This window comes from Dromiciops gliroides, chromosome 3 (genome assembly GCF_019393635.1).
Source record: "Dromiciops gliroides isolate mDroGli1 chromosome 3, mDroGli1.pri, whole genome shotgun sequence".
Classification (NCBI taxonomy): Eukaryota; Metazoa; Chordata; class Mammalia; order Microbiotheria; family Microbiotheriidae; genus Dromiciops; species Dromiciops gliroides.
The window spans coordinates 93,438,878-93,463,592 of NC_057863.1; the positions used below are offsets into that span (position 1 = coordinate 93,438,878).

Sequence of the window (24,715 nt, forward strand, 5' to 3'; positions counted from 1 at the left end):
GGCCATGTCCAATCGTTCTGATCTATATCTTGCCAGTGGACCTGGATGTCTCTGGAGGAGAGAGTGAGGTTAGTGACCTTGCACAGACTTCTCACACTTAAATCCAATTCAATGCAAGTCATGACATCACCCCAATGTCATGGTTCTCTTCGAGAAATGAAGGACAAACAACAATAATATAGATATGCATGTGTTTTATATCTGTCTGTGTAAATATAGCTATATGTACATATACATATAAATTTACATTTTAGCCTTTATTTTATCCACTTCAAACATAGAATCTACAACATTCTTTCCTGAGGGCAGACTTGGATGAATTCTCAACACACTGATGTACAATTCCAATACACTAATTGTCTGTGGATTCTTGATAGAATTCTCCACTTTTCCCTTGCCCATTTATAGTGGCTGGTGTGTTATGATCCAGCCTGACATTTTGGGATGCTATCACATTTGAAAGTCTACTAAAACATGAGTATCTGCTAGAGTAGTGCTTTGCTGTTAAAATTACAATTAAACCACACTCATCTGAAAGACTCTACAGAGAACATTTTGTTGTGCAGAAAGAACTCTTGAATCTTAGCAGTAATTTTTTTTCTGTTATAGAATCCAGTCATTCACACGGGACCCATTTGACCTCTTTGTATAACAGTTAAATTATGCTATACAGACATTCCAAACAAAACTTAAACATCTGGGAACATCTGCTTATGAGCACCAAATCAGGGGCCATTGTTATCAGCCAAAGCCCCACCCTCATTCCACAGAAGTCCCTGAGAGGAATATGACATTTTTGTGAAAAGATTTAATAATTTGGACCGATTAGCTTATCCATTTAGTAAGTTAATTAGATCCATCCCAGTATGGCTGGGAATGAAAATGCAAATGTATCTAACCTTCACACTAAGTCAGAAAGCCTAGGGTCAAGTTTTATGTTTCTCACACATATGAACTTGACAAAGACTTGCTTTCTCTCAGCCTCAGTTTCTTCATCTATAAAATCAGTCATTTAGTCAATAAGCATTTATTAAGCTCCTACTATGTACTTATTGTTGTTCTGTCCTTCAGTCATGTCTGACTCTTCATGACCTCATGGACCATAGCATACCAATGTCTGTGTGGTTTCCTTAGCTAAAATACTGGAATAGTTTGCCATTTCCTTCTCCAGCTCATTTTCTAGATGAGGAAACTAGTGTGTGAGGTCAGATTTGAACTCAGGTCTTCCTGACTCCAGGCCCAGTGCTCTATCCTCTGAACCTCCTAAATACCCATGGTAGGTGCTGAATAAATGTTGACTGACTGACAGACTATGAGGACTCTTGGTATCAGCTGCTGCTTTCCTACCCACATAACTCAATTGCCCTTCCTTTCTGGTTGCAGTAACATTATTTCCCTTTCTGTGACCCTTCTGTTACCCCCTCTCCTTCAGAAAATAGTAGGGTCACCCAACATATCCAAGTGTGTGGGGGGGATCTTTATAAATCCTTCAACTATTATCTTACTTTTGAAAACTCAAAGCAGTTTGATAAGGATATCCCTAGGTATTGAGTTTTCTTGGCAACACCAGGCTTTAGTTCTATCTACTCCCAGAGCCTAGTCATCATTCAACAGCACATAAGGGAAGTGAGGTGTAATCCATCTCTTCCAGAGTGTATCCTATGCCAAGTCTTTGCTTTTTAGACCCTTTGCACATCTGTTCTGACAGAACACTATTCCTTTACTGTGTGTACTTATCCCTCCCTAAATCATAAACATCTGTGTTATCAAAAACATAGGACCAGTCACTTTTTTTAAAAAAAAGTCACGTTTAACATCAGTCTGCAAAGCAAAGCTACAAACTCCATGAAAACAAGAACCTTGGTTTAGCCAAACCTTGTGTCTCCTGTAGCACACGACTCTGTATACAGCTGTTGTTAAATAAATGTCTCTTAAATGGAATGGAATTTTAGAGCTAGAGAATCATTTAGATCATCTGGTTTTATAAAATGAGGCAAAATGAGGCTGAGATGAAATGATTTCCCAGAGGTCACATAACTAGCTGGTAAGTGGCCAAAACAGGACTCAAAGGCTGGTCTCTTAATTTTAAGCTGATTCCCTTTCCACCATACTGTTAGACTGTGAGCTCCTTGAAGGCATGAATTGTTGTTTTTTGGATTTTGTTTGAAATTATTGTTGTTCTTGACCTGTCTTTGCATCTCCAGAGCTTAGCAAACTGCCCAGCACATAGTAGGTGCTTGTTGATTGACTGACTCACATACCAAACACTGTGTTCCTTAGCAGCATGCAAAATATGTGTTCATCTTGGCCAGAATATACCACCCAAGGAGAGGAATGAGCATGACGCAGGGCAGGATCAAAACTTAGTTTTGATCTTCCACCAGTTCTGTCTTCCACCAGGCATTTCCCTCTCCAGCTGTCTGTAAAATTCTGTGTTTCCTTTTAGGTGAGGATAGCTTTTTTCATGGATCCCAATAGACTGCACTTAAAAGCAATCTTCTATGACTGTCCTGGCGTCTGTACCTGCAGTCAGGTGTAGTGAGAGGGAGCTAGGCAAAGGAGGAGCCATGTCTAGTATCACAGGGAGGCCCTGAGGGAAACATAGACCTGAATTGATGACAAATTGTGCCATTAAAATTGAGTTAAGTAAATGCATCACTTGACATGATGATAAGATTTGATAAATGAGAAGATTGGATATTGAGATTCTTTTGCATAGAGGCAAAAAAACCCTAACAAAACCAGTAAATATAAGATTCTATGAGAACAACCACAGTATTCTGAAATAATAATTGAATTTGAAAGAACAAGTTAAAAATTGTGTCGTATGAATGAAGTCATCTTCTATCCCATTTTCCATCCCATTCTACCTAATATTTATCTGAACATTTTTATATGTTCTCTCTCTCTTTTTTTAATTTATGGAACTTTGTCTTGGTCATTAAGTTATTTCTTCTGCTCCCTCTTTGGGGGATTATTGTAGACATTCTTGGCACATGACATTTTGCCAGAATGTCAGAAATCTTGTTAACATCTTGTCTTTTTACAGACGTGTTCTTTTACTTATTTTTTGAATAGAGCCTTTGAAATTACCTTATAAAGATTTATGGCAGGTTTTAGCTCCAAGAAGAAGATAATAAGCTATGTCTTCACAATTCATCATTAAAAAGTTCAGATGTGCACCTCAATTCAGGGACCACATGAATCCCTTTAATATTTAATTCAAATGGTTCATTCTGTGTCCCTTTAGTTCTTAAAAAAAATCTTCAGTTTCCCTTTGCTGACAAAACCAGTGGTTTTTAAAACATTCATTTGGCCTGCTTTTGGCTGGCCCTAATCCCTAGCACACAATACTAATGGCTCAGTCTTTTCTCTGGGTAGTGTAGTTAACAGATACTCGACATTTATCTTTCCAATAGCACCGTGCCTGGAAGCCACACAGGTGCTAAATGAAGTCAAGGAGACAAAGTTAGAACTGAAAGTGTTTTGGGAGCTAGAGGGAGGGGAGCTTTATGAAAGTGATAATGGAATAATAACCAATGGTATATAGCCCTGATGAACTATGGAGGGCTCAGAAGGTATGTAAATGAAATCTGCATGCCGATGCATTGAGTTGGGTGAGCCAGCTGGGGAACATTGGTCATTTCTTGCCTTGAAGAAAAGGTATTGGCTCTAATTTTTTCAATAGGTTCTGTGGGTTGGGTGCATTTGGGCTAACCACAATGGGGCATCAGTGGGGAATTGGCAAGTAAAAATGGAAGTTGTGAATGAGAAAAGAGGTGCCTAAAAACTAATCGGCCCAACTAAATCCACCTAAACTGTGGCCCTTTCAGAATTATGCCATTGGCACACTGAGATCAGGGCATCCGGGAATTGAGAGATGTCTGCCTTCTCATTTGGCAGCTTCTCCCCATTTCCCAACTTCCAGCTCCCAACCCAGACGTTATGAATCTCGATGTGAGAACAGATGAGTGGATAAGATGAGGCATTCACATCTTAAAATGATAGATAAGGGTACTTAGAAACAGCTGCCCATGATGTGTCCAGGTCACATTTTAAATTGGTGTAGACTAAAAGTTATGGAGACAGACTTGAAGGGAGACATCCCCAACATTGATACAATGTAAGTACAAAAGGCACGTGATTGGATGGCTATGGATGATGTCCTCTCAATACTGACATCATCCATAGACGCCTAGTGTCTTTGCTTTGCCTCACTAGAGTGATCACAACATAAATTACTTGTCTTGTTTGACTTCCTTGTTCACCAAAGTTGAGCAGATTGTGGCCGTTTTCAACGCTTCTGCCAGACAAAAAGCTTGGGACCATTTCTCGAAAGCTCAGCGCAAGAACATAGACATTTGGCGAAAGCACTCTGAGGTTGGTGATTTTATTATTATGTTTTAACCACCATCACACAGCTGGATTGGCCCAGAATGGTGTGGCTGCAGCTAGGCTGTGACCTTCTGCATTTACCCCTTGCTAGTTACAGCCGGCAAGGCAATCCACCCGTCATTGTGCAATCTCATTATCTGCTCCAAAGCCAGCAAAGATTTGTTCCATATCCGGAAAGGCGGCTGAATTAACACTTGGAGAACAGAGTGATTTTCTTCTATGAAAGAGAAATGTTATTATAGTCTTTGACCTTTCTGCTAGTAATTAGTTTGGAAATCAAGCAAGAACCTCTGTTCACCAAAGTATTTTAAATTAAGATCTAAGTTTTCATATTTGCACCTTGTCTGTGTGTGGAGATTTTTGTTTGTTTCTTGGTTTCTTTGGTCATTTTAAGTGCTGTCTCTAGTGATGGAGTTTTATGATTTGGTCAGAGCCCAAAGATGGCAAGTACCCCTTTCCATCTATGTCTTCTTTATTTATTGGTCACTTCTGTTAAACACATTTCTCTGGGATAAATCCGAAGGGACTGATCAGCTTAAAAGAATACCCCCTCACTCACCCCCTACACCAGCATCTATGCTTGTGTGAGAATTTTAAACACCAGGGGAAAGAGACCAAAGCTCTGAGGCTCTACCTCTATCACCTGGGAAGCAGCACTATGTGTTTCTAGTCATCAGTCTTCCAGTTTCCATGTTTAATTCAGCCATGTAGTAGTGTACGCTATGAGCCTGTACTTTAAAAAAAAAAAAGTAAGTACACTGTTTGTCTTTGTTTCTTTTATCTTAACAAGAAAAAATTTCATCCAGATGCTTTTCCATTCCTAGCTCAGCATGTTAATATTACGGTTCTCAAAATGATTTTTCCCCGTTTCAAAATCAAAACTTTTAGAAGGTAAGGTGTACTTATTTAATGATTTTGGAGCACAGTTTTTTAAAGTGTAGTTTGAGAAACAACAGAGTGCTATGATATAAATTATTTGGGTAGCATTTTAAGTGCCCATTAACTAATGCTAAATTACAGTTGAATACCAATGGCACTAGATGTAACATCCACATGAATACCAAATGAATTCTTTATTATCACTGTTATTATGGGGAATACCAAATGACTTCACCATAATGGGACACTTAAAATGCTACTTCAATTTATTGTTAAGAAGGACATTTTTTTTTTTACTTTGTTCACAAATACTTTAGAAGGTGGCGGCAGATAAAATTGTGTTCCTCTGGACTGGATTATTGGGAGGAAGACGATGGTGTTTCCTTTTTGATTTCCCAGAAACTAGAGAAGTATAGGAGATTTTCTTAAAGAGACATCTTGAATTCAGATCTTATACACTGCTTTTCAGGAGGGGCCAAGTAGCCCACGTATGGTAAAATAAACAGATGCAGGATTATGAAAGACCAAATGGCAATCCATACTAGTGTTTTCTTTTTGGACTTGGAAGTAACTATTTCCCTTCCTCCAGAAACAGAACAAGATGTTTTTTTGATGGAAGAGAAAAGCAAGGAGGTGTTGAATGACCCCCTTTTTCAACTCCTGTCACCAGCCTGAGAATGTCAGCCAGAAACAGATGCTGTCTTACGTCTTCTCTTCTTGATTGTTCCCTGTGTGCCAATTTGTTCAAGTGCACTTCTCCTTCTTCCTCTTCCCTCATGCCCCCTCCAAACCCCAACCCCCACAAAATCCGGATGACTCCAGAGGGAAGGGCACAAAGATTTCTGACTGTCTTAGCAAAGTGGCTGAATTTTCCACCCCTTTAAAGAAAGGTAGAAAAAATATGTTCCCTGCCTACTGAATGCTGTTCAGCCCTGGAGCATGTCAGTGTCCCATCTTTTAAAGGACCCTTGTGATATCCTCACCCTTCCCACATACTCCTATTTGCTCTAAGTTATGAAACAGAATTAGAAATTGCCTTTGATATTTTTTTCCCTGCGTGCCATTTAATTGATTAAATACCAGTTTGCAACTTACATTGTGGATAATTTCTCAGTTGCACACAAGCTTGATAATTGGCTTGATTTTTCAGCCTCGCTATGTACAGCGTCTGTTAATTATCTGCAACACCTTTACAGACTTATTAGAATGTACTAGTGATTTGCTGCTGAACCGTAGGCACCCTGTGGAAACACCCTCAGGTTTTTTTTTGGTTTGTTTTTTTCTTCATTTCTTTCCCCTTCTCCACCTCCCACCGCAACAGCTACTGTATGACTCTTTATCATTAATTGCAGGGAATAAACAACTGACACTTTCTGCCCCATTGATTCTTTCCACCTGACTTTTCCTTGTTTCAAATATTTTCAACCTGCCTCTTTGGGAATTGGGCCCTTTGTCAATAGAAAAATTAGCTGTCTACCACTTATAAAGCACCAGACTAATCATGGTGCACCATCCCAATCAACACCTGGCAGCAGGATGCAGGGCAGAGTAAGCCTTTCTCTGCCTCCTCGAATGATGTGCTTCAAAAGGAGGTCATTTCAAATAGGGAGAATTCAGATAAACATGGGAAGACTTACACAGAGTTAGGGAGATAGAGGAACGGCCTACAAAACTGTGCTCAGATATAATGATCCTATCATAAAATCAAAATGAAAGAACAGACCTCCCCCCTCTTGTTAATAATCCATAAAGTGAGGGCAGCTAGGTGGTGCAGTGGATAGAGCACCGGCCCTGGAGTCAGGAGGACCTGAGTTCAAATCTGGCCTCAGACACTTAACACTTACTAGCTGTGTGACCCTGGGCAAATCACTTAACTCCAATTGCCTCATTTAAAAAAAAAATAATCCATAAAGTGTTTTGAGGAATGGACTCTGGAGGAAGATTTGTTTGGGTGTTTGTTCAGAGGTGCCTGTTGTGTCAAAACAAAGGGTATCAATACTTTTAAAAATTAATAAAGTAGGGAGAGGGAGAGGGAGAAGGAGGAAGGGGAAGAAACAGAATGAGATGTCTTAAGAACTTAGGTTTTAAGTGAACATAGAAAAAAATAAAACAAACCCATACGGTGAAATTGGGGGTGGGAGCGAGGTAGAAAAAAGGAGATGTCACCCACTCTCCTGTCTCCCCTTGAAAGAAAATAAAGAATGGGGCTTTATACAGGCCGTGGATGGATGTCTAGTCTTATAGGGCCCTACCTTCCTGAATGTGCTTGTCCTCTTCTTTCTAACAGTGGATTTTTCAAAAGGATACGCTTAGCCCTAAACACTTCCTCAGGACCAAATTAATGTATTGCCCAAAAGGTACCACCTCTTATGGGTCCACGAGAATGAGAGAACATCAGAGTAACCCAATGCTCATCTTTTAAATGAGCCCTGGGCTTTGTGTTTTTAATCAGGTCTAGGAGAGCTTAGTTTTACAAGAATGTTATTATTATTTAAAAAAAAAAAACAACTTAAAATTTAATAAAAGCATACTGGAAGTAGTGGATCCTTCATGAATTTCGACAATATTTTGTGAGCTATAAAACTATAAAAACTTGTGAGATTGGTATGATCCTTTTTGTCTATATGTAGATTGGGCAGCATACATATAGGAGAATAGCACAAAGAGTGAATTCACACACAAAAATAACATCTTGATTTAAAGTAGTACTACTGATTCATATATTATCCTGAAAAGTTAGCGATGATAATCACCCAAGGAGATCATCTATGCCCTCTTTTTTGCTATTTCACTTCTTAAAATTTAACATCACAGTGGCCCCAGTGAAGGCAAGCACTACAGAGCTGCATTCTAGATGAGGAGACATAGGAGGTGGGAAGAAGCAGTCTCTGTTTCCATATTGACATAGATGTGTTACTTTAAGATAACCAGAATAGAGCAAAAGGACTGTTGAGAGAAGGGGTGTTGTCTCATTTTCTTTCACTCTAACAAGCTGTTCTTCCTTTGTTTGTAGGAGCTCCGGAATGCTCACAGTGAACAACTCATGGGGATCCGGCGGGAGGAGGAGATGGAAATGTCTGATGATGAAAGTACTGACGCCCCTAATAAAAAAATGAGAGTAGATGAATCAGGTAATGCTGACAACCTACAATGTGAGATGGCAGAGGGATGAGAAGTAATGGGAAGTGGTCATAGACCAGCAGGGAAGAGCTTCTATTGGAAGGAAACAATGTTTTATCTGTCAGTGGCCCTGCCTTTTGTCTTCTGGACTTGAGGCTCTTTAGAAGAATTGATTTGAAAGCTCCATTCTCATTCTCTCTCCGTGTCTCTGTCTCTGTCTCTGTCTGTCTCTCTCTTCCTCTCTTCTCTCTCTCCCCCTTTTTCCATTTCTTTTCCTCCTCCTTCTTTCTTTTCTTTTTTGTATTGTTTTGTTTTGCAGGATGGTGAGACTTAAGTGACTTGACCAGGGTCACACAGCTAGTAATTGTCAAGTGTCTGAGGCCAGATTTGAACTCAGGTCTTCCTGAATCCAGGGCCAGTGCTTTATCCACTGTGCCACCTAGCTGCCCCACTCTTCCCTCTTTATCTCCCCCATATCCGTAACCATGATAGTTTTTTTTCATTAGGATTGTCCCCTTTTTTGTAAAATTATTTCCCATGGAATGGCACCTATAGCTTTCACTGAAAGATAGATGGATTATTCTCATTTAAGGGATTTTCCTACTGTGACCATTTCTTTTTAACCATCAAAGAACTATTTAAGCCTCTGCTCTCACGCCCTTGGAATTTAGACTATTTCCTACAGAACGGCCTATTAAGATCAGACAAAAAAGCGGTGGAGAGTTAGAGGACCTGGGTTCAAATCCCAGCTCAGCGACTTACTACCTATGTGACCCCAGGCAAGGAGCATTCTCTCTCTAGGCCTCTGTTTCCCCATTTGTAAAATTAAGAGGTTGGCCTGCATAACCTCTAGCATTACTTCCAGGTCTAAATCTGCCATCCTGTTGACCTGTCCCATGTTTTCATCTACTCTGGAGTCAAAGGGTTGGCTTTCTGTATATCAAGCAAGCTGATTAGGTCCGTTTCTTGTGTTTAATAGGATGAAGAAACGTATGTAGAGACACGATCGGGTCAGAAATCTAACATGCATGTTCTGCCTAATCTAAGATGCCGGCTTGAAAGCCTCCCTGGTTTTCTTTTTCTCAGGAAGGGGAATTTGCAATCAGCTCCAATAAGAGAGCTGCTTACTGAAACAGAAAGGGAGCCTTGTAGGCAGGTCCTGACTAGAGTTAAAATGGGACTCTTATGCAGTTATGGAAAGGGAAAACAAAGGGGATGGAATCTGTTTGACCTCACTCTTTACCCGATAACACAACACAGACCTGCCTTGAATTCTGTAGCTAAAAGATTACAAGGGAGCTGGGCAGAGAAGGACGCTGATGTATGACTAAAAATAGGTTGTTAGCTGCCATAAATAAAAGGATGCCTGAAAGAAGGGTCAGCCCGGTTAATAGCCTGCCCCATAAAGTATCCAGGTTCACCAGGACCACAGTAGAGAATGCCAGGGCCCCTGATATTGATCAAAAGTAAAGCTTCTGGGACATCCGTCTCTGGGAGGGATTTTCATTTCTTTTGATAATTCTCTTTCATCTTTAAATTGAATTCATTAAGTACTTTCAGGCACTTAGGGCTGGGCATTACAGAATTACTTTCTGATGCCAAGTTCTCTCCATCTAGCAAATTAAATTTTTTTTTACTCTATCAATGTTTACCTCTTATTTTGGATTTGGTATTAGACTTTTTAGGGAATATCATTTTTTCGGTCGATTATAGGTTTTAGATTATTTCTCCCCCAAGAAAATCACCAACTTCATGGCTCCATCTTGCTAATGGTTAGATAACCATATTTTATAAATCCAGATTCAGGCAATAAAAGTCGAAAAAGCATTGGTTTTGGAGGCAGAGGACCTTAGTTTGAGAATGAACTCTTTCTGTCATATTTATTACCTCAAATATCTGTGTCATACACGCTGATTTCCACTACTCTTCAGCCGGAAGATCCTTAGCAAAAAAGCTCATCTGTCTGGACTATACTTTCTTTAGCTAACTCTCCTAGTCTATTTCATTGGCACAAGAGTGTGGCTTGACTTTAAAGCTCCTTCTATCTTTGAATACCTTGATTGGTCCCAGTTCTATAAGAGCAACTTCAAGTAAATAAGGCAAATTATTTTCCCTCCAATGAAGGTTATATTAATGTGCAAATAGACATGAGAAAAGGTAAAATAAAGCTATGCTTCTTCACCTAACCCTTCATAGGGTAGACCTAGAAAGAATTGAATACAGCAGAAGTTCTCATTTGAACATGCAAGTTGTTTGGGTTTTTTTTTTTGGGGGGGGGGGGATGGTGACATTTCTCTTAAGCAGCATGTCAGTTTTCTAGGTAAGAAATGTGTCTAATTTTGCAGCCTGCTTAGGACACGACCAGAATAACAACAACTCTGAACAGCTTAGTCTCTGCTTCTGGAAAATATCACTGAGCATGGTATTGGTGCCCAACAGATGTTACCTAGTAATCCAGAGCTAGACCCTATTTCCTTTATTCAAGGCAAAGTAGATCCTCCTGAGGCCTTATCTTTTAATCCAATCCACTCAATTCTTCTTGTCTCTAAGTATCTCAGAAGCATTCACACAGATGCAAAGGACATTTTGATAGTAACCAGGGAATTTCTCCATAAATCAGAAAAGCCAAGCAGGACTCCTTTTTTATTCTCGATTCATCTGCCAGGAACGTGAAGAAGAATATAGATTTTTGGATGTTCTGTATGTGTCTAATTCTTCTGTAAACAAATACTAAACAAGAAAGGCATAACCAAAGCCCACTGAAAATGTTATCATCTGATTTGTATTTCTTATATACCAAGAGATGGAATAGCCTGGGAAAGTCAGTATAGTAGTTTAGAAGAAAAAAAGAAACCAAAAAACAAAAAGACAGGCCCATGGCTAATGTGAATAGACCCTGATACTGACCTAGCTGCTGATGAAAGTGTGTATTTGGAATTGTTGCAAGCTCTCTGTAGCTGTTTACCCATTTCTAAAATGGGCATCGAAATAGCTTCCCCATCCAAGGTAGATAACACACGTGAAGACTTTGCCCTCCAAATGACCAAGATAAGGTTCCTTGCCCAAGGAGCCTGGCACTCAGAATCTTCCTGGAATGTTAAAAGATTTAGGGTTCTGGAATCCTGAGCCCAGGGACCCTTCTGTAGCTCAAAGTCCCCACTTTCCCTGGTTTTCTTCTCATACTGCAGCTCAATCTATGCCCTGCTGTCACTGCCTATTTCTTACTAATACCTTGTCCGATGATACTGCACGACAGGCTTCTGGGCCTGAAGCTGCTTTGTCATTTTTAGCTTTATATGCTCTGGGGCACAGGCTGACATGAATTCCCGCCTGGTCTTTTGACCAGGTAGCAGACAAATGCTTGATAACTAGTGTATGCAGCAAGGGACTAAAAGCATATAGCCTAAGGCGTACACATCTCCTGGTGGTAGCTCATTAGGTGATATATCACTCATTTTTAGATGCAGGATTTACATCTGTCACTCATAAACTATCTGCCTTCTCCAAGTGTGCTGCTGTCTTTCATTGACGTTAGGAAATACCAAATCCCCAAATCCACATGAAACTTTACGCCTGTGAAAGAATCCCTGGCCCATCACTTTCATTTGCCTCCTTATGCCGAGAGACTCTGCCATGGGGTCAGTCAGGTATTAGCAGATCTATTCTTGGAGAGCCAAGAGGGACATTGTTAGTAGAGTCAGCCCAAGCTGAAGAAGGAACTCATGAGGTGAATGAGTGTATCTCACCATAGAAGGATACTATTTTTGATTCCACTGTCTTTGACTAGAAGGCATTTTGTTTACTAATCTCTCCCAGCTTAGTCATAAACCTTTATTAAAGCTTGGGTTGGGCCAGTATGGTTTTTCTCAAGGGTTTTTTGACCATTGCAGAATAAAGGGATGGCAGGTTTGTTTGCTGTTCTTAATATTGCCCTTCCTCCACACCACTAATTTTGGATGAGGTTGGTGAGCCCTGACTCTTCACATTTGAAAATGTATATCTAGTTTGTATTTTTTGTCTGGCTCTCTGCTTTCACTGAGATAAAGGAGCTCCTTGAGAAGAGATATTTTTGCCCTTTTTTGTATCCCTAGCACTTAGTACAATGGCTGATACAGAGTAGATGCTTAATAAATGGTTTTGATCCATAGAAAGCTGCTTGGAGAACTGAGAAATTATGTGATTTGCCTAGGGTCTTGTAGCATTTAATGCCTTTCAGAGGTAGGATTTGAACTCAGAGTTAACTGACTTTAGGTTCAGTTCTTTATCCCCTATACCACTAGAGGTACCTCTAGAGACACATGACACTTGTAAATTAAGGATTTAACAAAAATCATTCAAAACCACTTCAGTTGCATATTTCATTTGGATCACACTTTTGATATATTCTGATATAATTCTTTGCCTTCCCTATTGGCCTTAGGTATTCTGCTTTAAAGGGAGAAAGAGAGAGAGAGAAAAAAAAAAAAGAAATGTGTTCATCACACCATTTGGAGCTTGACAGGAAAATGGAGGCAACTGAAGTAAAACTGAGCTGATCAAAAAAAAAAAAAAAAAAGCTGGAAACCAGCTTGGTTAATAAATTTAAACCTCTAAGTGTAGTTATTGAAGCATCCATTCAAAAAGGTACTGTCCTGATCAGATGCATGGGAAAGAGCGAGGAAAATTTTTTACAAAATTGAAATTTATAGATGCTTGGCCTGCCTCCTGCTGGAAACAAGTCAAGGCCCAGAAGTCAGGATCTTAAAGATCCATTCTTGAATTAAAGTTACACCCTGCTTTTCATAAGACACTACATAGGATGGGATACAGTTTAAACACACACACACACTCCTTCCCTAATGTACACAAATGTGCCTGTGACTTACCTAGTCCCCCCCCAAAAAAAAGAAAGAAAGAAAAACCCTTCATTTAATCATTGACCCCTAATACTATGTCTCTCCTCCTCTTCACAGGTTCAAAAAAAGATATTTTCACTCATTGTTTCTATCTTCTCCCCTATTCATTTTCTCAGCCTGTTTTAATTTGGTTTATTAACCTCACCACTGAACTGGAACTGCTCTCTCTAAATTTCCCAGTGATCTCTTAGTTGCTAAATCAGTTGACCTTTTCTCAGTCTTAATTTTTCTTGACTTCACCAAAGCCTTTGATACGGTTGTCCATCCTCACTTCCTGATTATTTCTCTCCTCTCTAAGTTTTTAAGGCACTTCTTTCTCTCTCGATCCTTTGGAGTTTCCTTTGCTGGATGGTTAATGTTATATCCCACATTCTAACCTTCAGGATCCCTCAAGGCTTTGTCCTGAACCATTCTCATTCATTCTCATTCATATTCATTCTCTCTCTCTCTCTCTCTCTCTCTCTCTCCCCCCTCCTCCTCCCCCTTTGCTATCTCCCTCCCTCCTTCCCTTTTCTTCTCCCCCTCTATTTCTGTCACACACACACACATATAGGTATGTGCATATATATGTATATTTGTATTCATATATGTATGTACACACCTTTCTCAGTGACCTCATTATCTCTTATACATTCAAGGATACATGGATAAAACCTGGCTCTATATATCCAGCTCTTATATGTCTTCCGAACTCTAGTCTTGCATCACCAAGTGCCTATTATACACTTCCAACTGGAGGTCCAACATATCCAGAATAGAATTCACTTTTCCCCCACCAAAACCCATCCCTATTCTGAAATTCCATATGTCTGACCACCACTCTTCTGGTTCACTCAGGTTCACAACCTCAGAGAAATGCTTACTCTTCACTTTCCTTCCCCCTCCACGTTCAGTCAGTTGCTGAGTTTCATTGATTCTACCACCAAAATCTCACTTGGATCCATCAACTTGTCTCCAGCACCATAACTGCCCTCATTCAAACCCTCCTCACTGCTCGCCTGGATTATTTCAGCAGCTCTCTAATCTTGTTGCTGTTATTCAGGAGTTTCTGTTTTGACTGACTCTTCGTGACCCCATTTGGGGTTTTCTTGGCAAAGATACTGGAGGCGGTTGCCATTTCCTTCTCCAACAGTTCTCTTTAACTCAAGACTCTCCCTCTGAGATCCATTTTTTTCTACACAGTAGTCAGGTTGGTATTTCTAAAACACAAGCCTGACCATGCCATTTCTCTGCTTAAGAAGCCCCAGTGATTTCCATTTGCCTGTCGGATATAAGACAAACTCTTCATTTTGATATGTAAAGTCTTTCACAGTCTGTTGCTAGCATATATTCCAGGTTTACTGAACCTTACTCTTACTCATACACTCAGAACTACAGCCAAATTGGCCTAGTTGTTATTCTACGTGTGTTATATATTCCTCCTTTTCCCCTTTGACACGACCAATACCTCCTTACCATGCTGGTTGGTCTCCCTTCCTCAAGTCTCTCTATTCTAGTCTATCCTCCACTCAACCAACAAATTCATCCTCCCAAAGCATAGATATGACCGTGGCACCTTACTCTCCCAGCACAATACATTCTACAGGCTCCCTATCACCTCCAGGATCAGTAGAATATTTGGGCATTCGTAGCCCTTCACAACCTGGCCCCCTTATACTGATCCAGTCACTCACACGTACTCTGAAATCCATCGATGTTGGCCTCCTTCTATTCCTCACACAAGACAATCCACCTCCAGACATTTTCTCTGACTGTTCGCTGTGCTTGAGATGTACTCCCTCATCCTCTTCCCCTCCTAACCTCCCCAGCTTCCTTTAAGTCCCATCTTCTGTGAGGAGCCTTTCATGATTCTTCTTAATGTGGGGGTCTTCCTTCTGTCATTTCTAACCTATCCTTCATACATCTAGTTTGTACACAGTTGTTTTCATGCTGTCTCTGTTGGTGACTCCCTATTGCCCTTTCCTTGTATGAGCAGAGCTTAATGCAATGCCTGACATACAGCAGGCGCTTCATAAATGTTTACTGATTGACTGTATACACAATATTCCTCCTATCTCCATGCCTTTGCAGAGGCTTTCCTACATGCCCAGAGTGTTTTTCTAGCTCACCTCTACCTCTTTAAATCTATAGCTCCTTTCAAAAGCAAACCAAAGTGTCACCTCCTACATATAGCATTCCCTGATACTCTCAGTTATGACCATCATCCCCCTGAAGTGTTTTCTATTTATTTGTGTACTTTTTAGTTCTCCTTAAAAGAATGTAAGCTTATAGAGAGGTTTGACTTTGCATCCTTAGAGCCTAGTACAGTGCCTAATATACGGTAGGTGCTTAATATGTTTGTTGAATAGAAGAATGTAGTCCCTGTGCTCTCTAAGAAATATCTCCTTTGGGCTATTCAGTTGCTGATAAAATGGTCCAGCACCTAGGTAGATAGTAATTTTGGGGCAAATCTGTAGTGAAAAAGTTTAAATTGGGGCAGCTAGGTGGCACAGCAGATAAAGTACCAGCCCTGGAGTCAGGAAGACCTGGGTTAAAATCCGGCCTCAGACCCTTGATACTTACTAGCCGTGTGACCCTGGGCAAGTCACTTAACCCCAATTGCCTCACCAAAAAAAGAAAAAAAAAAGAAAAAGTTTAAATCCCTTGTAGACGAAGAGAAAATACTTAAAAACAAGCATGACCCATTTTTCATATGAGTTTAGGACTTTTATGCATAAGGGATTCAGGATCACATTGCACCTAAGTCATGATGTGATGTTGTCACTGGACATTATCATCAACAACAGCAACAAATCTCTATTATGTATTTGCGATATGCTTTGTACTAGGTTTTGGGTTAAATAATTATGTGATTTGTAATAACTCCAGTTTATGTAGTACTTTAAAGATTGTTAGAGTTAGTATAGTATAGAGAATGGGATGCTAGCCATAAAGCCAGGAGGAATTGATTCAAGGCCCACCTCTGACAAATACTGATTATGGGGCCCCAGGCAAATCACTTCACCTGCCACTGTTCAGATCAAGTCTCTAAAACCATACATTGCCAAAAAGGTGTCCACCTGCATTGACAGAGGGACTTTCTCATCAGGGGAATACCAATGAAATCAAAAGACTAGTCAGTACCTATCCCCATCCCTTCAAGTTTACAAAGGTTTAAGTCATGACCCAAAGGTCATGGTCTTGGAAGAGATTACAGTCCATTTGGGAAGATAAAACAATTAGCAGTAACAGTACAAAGCATTATATAATATATAAAATTGCCAACTGCGTGAGACAGTGTTATAGGAGACAATGGAATATACAAATTAGCCATTTGTCCCAATTTTGGTGGTTTGGGAAGACACTGGTGAACCAAAAGGGTCTTTTTGTGAACCTAATTTCATTCCCTCTCACTGACTCCTTTGTAAGGCCAGCTTGCAGTGGGCAAGTATGGACAGTTTCTGTATGTTCTACACCATTAGGTTGTGGTTATAATAGTTGAACTTTAAGCTAACTATAGGCAATGCTTTGGTTTGAAAGGTGTGAAAATATTTTTCAAGATGTTGGATTCTTAGGGGAAACTCATAAGGACACAGATATATGTGATACATAAGGATAAGTATTTTTTTATGGAGGTAGATATTGTACAAGGATATTCCCTACACACTTCATGAGGCGTGAAGTCAAATTGGCCCTTTATTCTGCTATCATACTGAATTTGAGATTGTTTAATAATGCCACAACCTAAGCAATTTCATGTGTATCTGGACACTCTGGATTAAGAATGACAATACCTGATTAATGAATATGTAGTCATTGACAAGAGAATTTGAAGATCACTTTAATTTTATTTTTCATTGGGAAGATTATTATGTTCAAGCCACATTTCCATACTGCCTGTAAATAATAATGGACATTTCCTATATTTTGCATAATTCCCATGGATTATATTGTTTATTTTGCCCATGTGTTTTAGATTATATAATCATATTCTATTGCAAAAGCAAGTATAGGTTTATGCAAATGTGTATGAGGTGAGACTGAATAGTAGCCATTGCCATTAAAATAAATCTATGGTTGTGATGCATACAGATTCTCTGGTTTTTACATCACATGCGCATGGAGATTGCATCACGTGCAGGCATCACAACATCAGTCATCCTGGCTGGCCATGGAAACAATGGAAAGAAATTTGATGCTAAAACAGTGGTTTTGCAGTAAACTGAAGGAAAATAGCAGCATAGCGGGCAGGGAGATGAAACATTTTCAGGAGACATTGAAAGCTGATCCAAGGCAATGGCATGTAACTTAGGCAGTATGCCACAGGAACAGATAGGTCAGGAAAGGGAGAGAGGTGTTTTGGTCTGAGCTGACATGCTATATCGATGCCAAATCTAAGAGGATGAACTAAAACACCAGCAGACCCCAAAGACCTGCAATTGTGGGTCAAAGTGCAAATGGGATATCTGATCATATTTTGGTTTTTCCACAGAAACTGACAGCATGGGCAGCAACATCCTCAAACTGAAAATGCAGCAGTAATCTGCTACCCTCACCTACTGCTGCAAAAAAAAAAAGTTTCCTATGGAGAAAAAGAGTATTCTATTTCTGTCGACAACAAAATGTCATTGCAGAATCTAAGTGAAGAGGCAGTAACTTCATCAGCTGAAACTAGTAGAGGCTTAAATAGGCTCAAAGAGATTTCCTACAGTGGGCTTGGTTTGGTCTTCTAAATTCCTTAATTCTTGCAGTACGTTTTCATCAATTTCAAAAACAAAACAAAACCAAAAAACACCCCGCCCTTCTCCCCCCCTATTTCTTTTTATGTTCTAAACCAGCTAAAAAGGCTCAACTAAGCAACTTCCCTCTTCCCCAGTTTTCTTATACAAACAGACCTCAATTTTTTTTGCAATAGAGGTTTGCCTGAAAGTTATAAATAGATCAAATTTTTGTAAATTAATTCACATGTAAAATGCACGAAGAGAGTTGCTATTTAAAGGAGAGCCCTTTTGTAAAGTTGAGGATTGGTTATTTTTATGCAAGTAATCACCCCTAATTGATCTGTTTTGTAAATTAGGTTTTTATAGGTTAAGTTATCCAGGCCTACCTCTTATCCTTCAGCTTATATAACAAAGCCACAAAGGTATTTCATGACTTAAAAAGCTTTCATAATGAAGCCGTGTGAAATGGGTCTTCAATCCCATGGTACCATTGTATCCGGAAAATACAAGATCATGGATTTACAGCTACAAGGGCCTTTGTTGGTCATCCATTCCAGCCCCCTTCATCTTGTAAATGAAAGGTAAAAGTCCCTCGTCCAAGGTGACCCAGGTTATTGACGGAGCTGGATTTGAATCCAGGCCTCTTCATTCCAAATTCATTGTTTTTTTGTTCTCCACTGAAGTATGTTGTCTTTTCATTTACCCAGCAAGCCATGATAGTCATAAGTACTTACTCATCTTAGTCATAAGTAGTGACTCATCCCTTTGTGATGGAAAGCTGCTCCTCACAGCCCACTGTTGGAATGGGCAGTTGGCAGGTGTAACACAGGAGCAAAGAAGTTACTTAACTGAACTTTGAGGAAGAAAAATTGCCAAGATCCTAACCCAAGAAAGTTTTCGTTGTGTCCAGTTAACCATATGCGTTAGCAGAGCTCCAGTGGAGTCTAAAGCCTGGGGTGCTCTGATGTCTTTCAACTGCCAGGAATGCTATTATCTAGATTACATTTTATTATGTTTTCTGGGTATTTCATACTGATAAGGTTTTATGCAGGATCATTACATAGGAGAATAGATTTAATCCTGTTTTCTTAGCGGGCTTTAAGGACACTGAGGAATTATTTATGTAATAAGATGCAAAGTTGCTATGGAAAACACTATAGCAACCTAACATCTTCACAAAACCAAGCAGCCACTTGTGACAGCAATCTAAATTTACATTTATTTTAGTGTCATTTTATCGACACTCTTAGTATCTCATTTTGACAGGCTGTTAAAATATGTTTTCAGCTTGCACTTGAGCAAAATTAACAGAGTGTTGTTGGAATTAAAGTACATTTTACAGAAATTCTGGAAGTATTATAATATTTTTTGAGGGATTGTAGACCAAAGAGGAACTCAGCAAGTTTGTAAGTTTGGAGTTTGTTTTGCTTTCTCAGATCTATCCAAATTTTACAATTTTAACTTTCCTGCTTTTATTGTATATCAAATATGTAAGGAATATCTAAATATGAAAAGACTATCAGTATAAAATGGAATGATATTTATAATGCACTTTGTAAACCTTGAAGCATTATATAAATCCTCGCTATTTTGATTGTTGTTATTTAAATATCTACACCTTTTCCCTAGTCTGTGTGAGGCAAGTATTGGCAAAAATTACTTTAAATAGGTCATTACCCTCTGGTATCTCATGAACTTAATCTTAGAGTCATAGAGGATTAGGGCAGGGAGCAATCTTAGAGACCATATAGTCCAACTCTTTTGAATGAAAGTGAGGAAACTGAGGCGCAGAGATGTTGTCACCTGCCCAAATTCACCCAGGCGACGTAATTGGTATTCAAACCCAAGCTTTCTGATTCCATATTCAGCACTCTTTACAATTGTGCCTCTGAGCCAACCACATTAATAAAGCCCTAAACAGATGTTTTCTTTTTCTTTTTTGCGGAGCAGTGAGGATTAAGTAACTTGTCCAAGGTCACACAGCTAGTAAGTGTGAAATGTCTGGGGCTGGATTTGAACTCAGGTCTTCCTGAATCCAGGGCCAGTGCTTTATCCATTGTACCACCTAGTTGCCCTCATGGATTTGTTTCAAATAAGACTTCCTTGTCTAACACAAAATGTCCGAAAGCCTTGGTTTAAAAAGATTATCTTATAAAATTGAAAATGTAAAGCAGATTATTATGTAGTCTGTTCTTTTTGGACCTTCACTAAACCTTTGGCGATATCAAGTGTAATCTTTCAGGGGGTCAGGGAAGCAACCTATCAATGTTTGTACCTACAGTTGTCAAGCTGCCTAGCTGGGCATAAGATTTACCTCTCTAAGAGCAGATTTTTAGGCCCCTCCAATATGAGAGTGACCAAAGAGCTGTAGATATGTATCCCATTTAGTAGTGGAAAGATAGAAAGTATTGATTTTCATCTCTAGCTCTTGGTCTGGGATCGTGAAGTGTGACTATAACATTGTTAAAGTGGGACCACTAACAGAGAGGGGAAAAAAATCAATATTAGGCCACATTAAAACATATGCTGTTACCAACTTCATAGTGCTGTGATGTACTGTTTATTAACATCCTTCTCCTAATTCCCCTCTGCCTCTATAAGGCTTTGTACATCCAAACACCGTCAGTGACATAAAATCCTCGTACCCTGATTCTGTTACCCATAAACTTCTTTAGACAAAGCCCTGGAAAGGCTTCTCTGTCTGGAGCTCAGTAATGAAAAGTGAAGAAGAGATGGCATTATGCAGAATTCCAGGTCATTGAACATATTAAAGTGACACATATCTGATGTGAAAAGCTGTTTGATATTCATTTCCTCTCCTTTCCTTATGCTTAAGAATGATAATACTTAGCATCAAATAATGCTTGTCTAGTACTTAGAAATCCTTGAACTTAAGGTTCTACTGAAATACGCATCTTTATTATTGTGGCGAATTCTCCCATTTCCAAAAAGCTTGGGAACAAGCGTTTTCACTAAATGTTCCAGGAAAGGAAAGAGGTCCTAGGGCTGTATCTGAGGCCCTTCTCCTGGTTGGGTTCTAAGTCATAACTCTTTGAGGGATGCCCTGTCTACCTGTTCTCCTTGGGAAACATTCTATGTAACTCATAAGGCTGGTCCATAGGTCAGAGGCATCATGGACTGTTTGAGGAAATATGTGAAAGTTCCTGTAATCATCACATCTTGCAAATCCTTAGTTTTCACTTAGGGATATGGAAGCCACTGGCTACATGCCCCCCAGTAGCTGCAGTAGTTATTCAACTATTCAGTTGAACAAACATCTGCTAAATAGCCACTATGTAAAAGCCATTGTGCTGGATGATGTGATAAAGTGCCTAGATTAAAATCCTACCTTCAACATTATTGTCGTTATCATCAGTATCAGCATCATAGGTATTGGCCATGGACAAATCAGTTAAACTCCCCGAGCCTCAGTTTCCTCATTTGGAAAATGGGGCTAATAACCAGAGTCATTGTGATGATTAAATAAAATAATGTAGGGAAAGTGTTTTACAAATATGACAGCACTGAATAAAGGATAGTTCATATTATTAGCGACTGAGAATAGTAGCAGGCTTCCACCAGTCGCAGAATACAAAGTCAGATTTATAATACTGGCTCTGCTTTCAAGAAGTTTATAAATCTAATGTAAACCTTTAAAAAGATAAAAAAGTCAAGTTTATAAATCTAAGAGAAAGATATACAGAAAAAAATACAGGGTATCCCCAAAGTCCTAGTACAGTTTTAAACTATTACAGCTCTAGTATTCTTTTATTTAACATCACTTTCCCCATTCTCTGTAACACCTACTGCCTAGAATATCCTACCTAAAGATTAGAATAAGCTTTAATGGTTTAAAATTGCACTAAGATTTTTGGGACACCCTGTCCCATTCATTTTGAAATGAGGGATGGGAAGATAAGTGAAAAAGGAGAACTCCAAGCAAAGTGCTATGAGAAATGTGAAGAGAAGTTAATTACTTTCACTTTGGTTTGGGTACCAAGGAAAGCCTCATGAAGAAACTGGTACCTGAAATTATCTGGAAGAATTTCCACTTGCTTGAGGTATCCTCTCCTATTTTCAATATTTGTATATAACTGAAAATTAGGTTACTATTGTTGGGGTTGGGGAAGTTTATTGTATTATCTCACACACAGGGAAAGTCAAGATTTCATCTCGCATAAAAATTTTCACTTTCCCTGACAATGATTTCAGTTTCTGGACTCAATGTCCCATGACTATTTGTACAAATACCAAATGGATACTGGACAAATCACCAGTGTTCTAGACTGGGTGGGAGTTTTGCTGGAGATCGTCGATGTTCTCTTGGCTTCTCCCCAGTGGATGTGGAATTCATAGAATGATTACCACCCCCCTTTTTGGAAGGGGCGAGGACAGAGAGAAGAACCCTTTATATTTTTCACTACTTCAAAGATATTTGCTTCCATGCAGGTTATGTACAAAGTCAACTGTCTTTAAAAACCCATTCTCATAGACATGCAAGTTGTTTGTTTTGGGAATCATTCCAGAAACTGGCATGATTATTTTTTCAGGAAAAGGATGTTTGTTTCCTCAAATCAGAACATTCTGTAAGAGGCAGTCAAGAAGAGAAGTGATGTGTTCAGAGTTCTCTGCACATATTAGGCATTTAATAAGTTTTTCTTGGATGAACAGGGAATGAAATGTATCGACTGTGTCACATTTACCCCGGGTGGAGGCTGCATCTACTTTTTGTCATACCCCATCTTTTTCATTTCTAAAATCTGCGAACAGGTAAAGAGAAAAACAAAGATATTGTCAAAAACACTGATAACATCTGATGGCAACATTTATGAATGATTTGAGCTGCACTGTCAGTGCATTTATTTCTCATCTTTTCTCCCATTTTCTGTGCAACACCTACTGCCTGTAACATCCTACATAAAGCCGACCAATTTATTGATTCCTCATCCGCTTTCAACATGTTCCATTATAATATTTCTCCCTATTGGCTTCCCAAATGACAAGAGAGGCTTTGCTTAAGATGATGGGATATACCTTTTAAAATGTCTTTAAAATAAAAGTTGAGAGGGATAGTTAATATAATGCTACGCTTGTTGAGACAGTGCTTTCATAGTTTTAGTTGAGTTACAGAGTGTTTAATGAAAAAGTATATTGGAATTTTATTTGCTTATTAAAAGTTTCCATTCTTAACAGCTTAAGTTGTAGCATATATATAATAAATCTTTGACAGACGGGAAATATGGAAGAGATTTTGGATAAATTCTGAAAAATAGCTTCTCCTTTAAGTGATTTGCAGGTCAATTGTCATAAAACTGTGTCTATCCAGTTTTACTGTGGTTTTCTAGTATATTTAACTAACTTTTAGCCTCCTTAAATTGTTTTAAGACTTATGCAGAGGGGGCAGCTAGGTGGCAGAGTAGATAAAGCAGTGGCTCTGTATTCAAGAGGACCTGAGTTCAAATGTGACCTCAGACACTTGACACTAGTTGTGTGACCCTGGGCAAGTCACTTAACCCTGATTGCCCCCCCCCTCCGCCCAAGACTTAAGCAGAGTGCTAATAAGAATGATTCAGTTGATATTTAAGCATATTATTTTTTTGCAGGGCAATAGGAATTAAGTGACTTGCCCAGGGTCACACAGCTAGTAAGTGTCAAGTGTCTGAGGCTGGATTTGAACTCAGGTACTCCTGAATCCAGGGCCAGTGCTTTATCCACTGTGCCACCTAGCTGCCCCCTAAACATATTATTTGAGTTCCTACAATGTGCCTTCTTTCCTGATGAGAAGACTACATCCTGAGTGCTAGAAATGGAGTCCAGAATACTCAGGTTCAAATCCTGCTTATGACACTGAATGACTATGGGCAAGTCATTTCACTGGTGTGAGTCAGTCTCCCCATCTATGAAATGGGAATGATGCTGATGGTACCTGTAGGTAATATAAGGACAGAAGACTCTGGTACTTTCCCCATAGAGGAGGCGTTAAACCCAAATAAGACAAGCTATATAAATTTTTGTTGTTGATAATGATGATAAAATCAACTCTTTTATACTAAAGCAATGTTAGACTAAAGGGGTGCATTAACTTAAAACGTTGAATAAAACGAGACTAAGACCCAGTACTTGATCTGAAAATGTTTCCTTTCTTCTGCTTAGAGTGAATCATGCAGATGACATAATTTTCCTGAAAATATCATTTAAAATATCATCAAATTATAAATTTAGGATTGGAAGGGACATCAGAGATCATTGAATCGGATTGTCAAGTGATTTGCCCAGTGTTGTACAATTGGTATTTTCTAAGGTAGAATTTGTATTTACGTCTTCCTTATTCCCAATCCAGTGTTGTAGAGAAACTATCCTCTATTTCTTTGGTTTGCACTGGATCAGAGGGGAAATAGAGCCTCTGTCCTCTCTACTGAATATAGGTGTAACCAAAAAAACACCCATAATAAAGGGAGGGGGGGGCAGCTAGGTGGCGCAGTGGATAGAGCACCGGCCCTGGATTCAGGAGGACCTGAGTTCAAATCCGGCCTCAGACACTTAACACTTACTAGCTGTGTGACCCTGGGCAAGTCACTTAACCCCAATTGCCTCACTAAAAATTTTAAAAAAAAAATTAAAAAAAAATAAAGGGAGGGGGGATATGTGGGAGGCAAGAAACCCTATGAGGGTTTAAGTTATTTAAGCTCAGTATCTGCTCACTTCCGGAGAAGGTGAATTTCTTAA

General features: G+C 39.3%; 1 protein-coding gene across 4 annotated transcripts in view; it reads left to right on the forward strand.

Moving 5' to 3' along the window:
- Positions 1-24,715, forward strand: part of ENOX1 (ecto-NOX disulfide-thiol exchanger 1) — a 697,060-nt gene that overhangs the window by 549,124 nt on the left and 123,221 nt on the right. For all 4 annotated transcript variants that reach the window (XM_043998993.1, XM_043998992.1, XM_043998994.1 and 1 more), the window contains 2 exons: positions 4,274-4,380; positions 8,288-8,405. In XM_043998993.1, the coding sequence (XP_043854928.1) occupies positions 4,274-4,380; positions 8,288-8,405 (225 nt within the window). The remainder of the gene's footprint in view (positions 1-4,273; positions 4,381-8,287; positions 8,406-24,715) is intronic.